This window comes from Sminthopsis crassicaudata, chromosome 3 (genome assembly GCF_048593235.1).
Source record: "Sminthopsis crassicaudata isolate SCR6 chromosome 3, ASM4859323v1, whole genome shotgun sequence".
NCBI lineage: Eukaryota > Metazoa > Chordata > Mammalia > Dasyuromorphia > Dasyuridae > Sminthopsis > Sminthopsis crassicaudata.
Window position 1 is genome coordinate 603,673,962 of NC_133619.1, and position 2,823 is coordinate 603,676,784.

The 2,823-nt window shown below is 64.6% G+C and overlaps 1 protein-coding gene across 1 annotated transcript; it reads right to left on the minus strand.

Annotated features, from left to right (window-relative positions):
* On the minus strand, positions 1-2,420 carry TRNP1 (TMF1 regulated nuclear protein 1). The gene has a single exon (XM_074305687.1). It carries the CDS (start codon positions 2,225-2,227, stop codon positions 1,538-1,540), a length of 690 nt encoding a protein of 229 aa, XP_074161788.1. The 5' UTR covers positions 2,228-2,420; the 3' UTR covers positions 1-1,537.
* Between the last annotated feature and the right edge of the window lie 403 nt (positions 2,421-2,823).

The window sequence follows — 2,823 nt, forward strand, 5'->3', positions numbered from 1 at the left end:
TTTTATAGAATTATTTCAGAGCAGCAAAGGACCTCAGAACATAGCAGGTTAGAACTGGAAGCATTTAGCAGGTGAGGAAAACAGGCTCAGAGAGGCTGAACCATTTGGAGAGGTCGCACAGCTAGCACCAAACAGAGAGCCGAGATTTGAAGCCAGGTGTCCCGATGCTCCTGTCTTCAGTTAGCGTTCATCCTGTGTGCTGCTGCACACCCTCCAGGTGGAAGGGGCAAGAGTTAGCCCAGAAAGGGTCTTGTCCATGATATTCAGTCTCTTCCCCTCCCCCCTCTTTGCCTCCCATGCCACATCAGCTCAGTATACCCAAGATGATAGCTGGAGGACAGAAGGTTCAGGGCCCCCACCTAGGTCAGGGAGCTCTCCAAGCTGTTTCAGAGTCAGTACTCCCAGGGGGCCTGGCTCAGCTTCTCCTGCTCAGGATGCCAGCTCTGTGCTATGCTGGAAGTTACCAGGCAGCAGAGCTCAGAGCAAGGGGACCCAGGAGAATTGACAAAAGGCCCCAAGACCTGGCTCAGGTGCAAGCCAGCCGCATAGTCGCAGCCCCAGGCAGCTTTCAATCGGCACCCAGGGCCTGCTCAGGCCTGGGCACTTGGGAAAGAGGAAGGAAAGACAGTAACAACAGGAGAAAGTAGAGGAGGGAAAGGAGGGAGAGTCCTTAACTAAGACATGGGGACACCTGCGTTTTAGTCCCCAATTCTACCAGGCTGGAATGACCTTGGAAAAGCCTCCCCACCCCCCACCCCGGGCCTATTTCTTCACTCGGCATAAACCTTTCCCTTCTCTCCGGCCTCTCTAAAAGTGCTTTCTTCGTTAACGTGCCCCTGAGGTAGGTAGTGGTAATCTCAGACCAGGGCAGTGACTGACTCAAGGTCACTCATCTAGCAAAGGGCAGAGCCAAGCCTCCAATGGGCTGGGTGGGCTCTGATCTTGTCAGCTCCTCTCAGCCCCTCTCCTTCCCCTAACCACAGCCCGACTCTCCATCCTGGGGAGCCTGAGAGCTCCTTTGCCCTCCTGAGGATGTGAGTGGTGCGATATACATTCCTACTTCTGGGGACTCTCAGGAAGCGCATATGGACGCAGAATAAATGAAGGGTGTAAGGACTGCCCTGATATCTCCTTGGGGTGGGACACAGAGAGGACGAGGTACTGAAGCTGGGACCCCCAAATACCAAGCTGGGCTGCCCAACCTACACTTCTGCAACTCTGGGACCACACCCACCTCATTTTGCCCATCTGCAAAATGGGGCCCCGTCGCTCACCAACCCCATTCTTCTGCAGTCCAGTCCTGGAGAGGAAGCCTCGGGGGGAGGGAGGGGAACAGGCTCAGAGCCCACAGCTTTATTGCGGTTCTAAGAGTTGCCTCCCGCCGAAGGGGGGAAAGAGAGGGGCCCACCACAAGCCCCGCCCGGAGAAGCTCGTCCCGCTCGGGACCCCCGCAACGTCCGCCCGGCCGCCGCGTCTCTCCAAAGGCTCCAGCTGGCGTCCGTCCGTCCGCGGCGGCGGCTCCTCCTCCTCCACGGCCTCAGTGCTGGGGGGATGCCGGGCCCCGGGGTGGGCTCCGGCGGAAAGGGGAGTCGGGCTCGGGGGAAGCGGCGGCGGGCCCGGCCCTCCGCAGGCGGCCGGCGGCCCAGGGCACGCAGCCGCCCAGGCCCAAGGCCGAGGCGAGTAGGGCGGGCGGGCGGGGCCGCTTGCCGCGCCGCAGCCCCTTCTTGGCCCTCTGCCCGTGGGCAGCCAGGTAGAGCTCGGCCTGGGAGACGCCGCCGCCCAGGCGGCTCAGGCTCTCGGCGCGGTGCGCCAGACGCAGCTCGGCGGCCAGGAACACGCGGTGGAGATGCTGCACCCGGCTCTCCAGCTCCGACACCACCCGCCGCCGGCCTTCCACCTCCAGCAGCCGCCGCCGGGCTTCAGCCAGCTCCAGCGCCCGGCCGCCCGCCGCCGCCGCCGCGCCCGCCGCGCCGTGCCCGCCGGGCCGCCAGCGCTGCAGCTCCAAGCCGCGTCCCGCGCCCTTCTCCGCCGCCGCGGTCCCGGGGGCTGCGGGCTGCGGCTGCGGAGGGGGCTGGGGGGGTGGTGACGGAGGCGGGGAGCCCGGCTCCTCCGCGGGGTCCGAAGGAGCGGGAGAGGAGGGCGGGGGGAGAGGGAGGGGAGGGGGAGGGGGCGGCGGCTCTCCCGGGCGGGGCGCTGCGCCGCAGGCGCTGATGCGGCACCCCGGCATCCCGCCGCCCCCCAGCTGGCTCCCTCCGGAGAAAGCGGCTGCGGAGACTCCTCCGAGGAAGCGGATCGGGGACCAGGGAAAGCGACTGCGCCCCGGCGGACCCTCCTCCGAGGAACGCTCGCCAAGGGCCTCTTATAGCGGCCGGGGACGGGGCGGGGCGGCGGGCAGCAGAGCCAATAAGAGAGGCCGCAGGGCCGCGGAGCGCCGCCTCCCCTAGGCCCCGCCCTGCTCACCCCCCTCCTAGACCCGGTCCTGCTGCCGCGGGTCCCAGTCGCATCTTCTCCTCGGCTCCGGGTGCGCGGCCCAGCCCGCTCCCCCTCAACTTTTCCCTTCCCTGCCGTTCTCCCACGAAATCTAGGCCTCTTCGTGGGACTGTTACGGATCCAGTAGCTAAGGCCCCTTCCTGTCTCTGGCATTTTATGTCCTAGAGTCCTGTGTCCCGACATTAAAACTCCTCCCGGTCCCGACATTCCAGGCCCAGTCGGGCCTAATATTACGGGATCAGTCAGCATTTCCAGCTCTGACATTCTACGTTCTGAACTCAGGGAAAGTTCTTCCAGGGCCTGTGACGTCACATCTGATAAGGCTGTGCAGGC

Bases quoted from the DNA above. Each gene is read 5' to 3' on its own strand.
- TRNP1 (XM_074305687.1), bottom strand. From the start codon at position 2,227: ATGCCGGGGTGCCGCATCAGCGCCTGCGGCGCAGCGCCCCGCCCGGGA.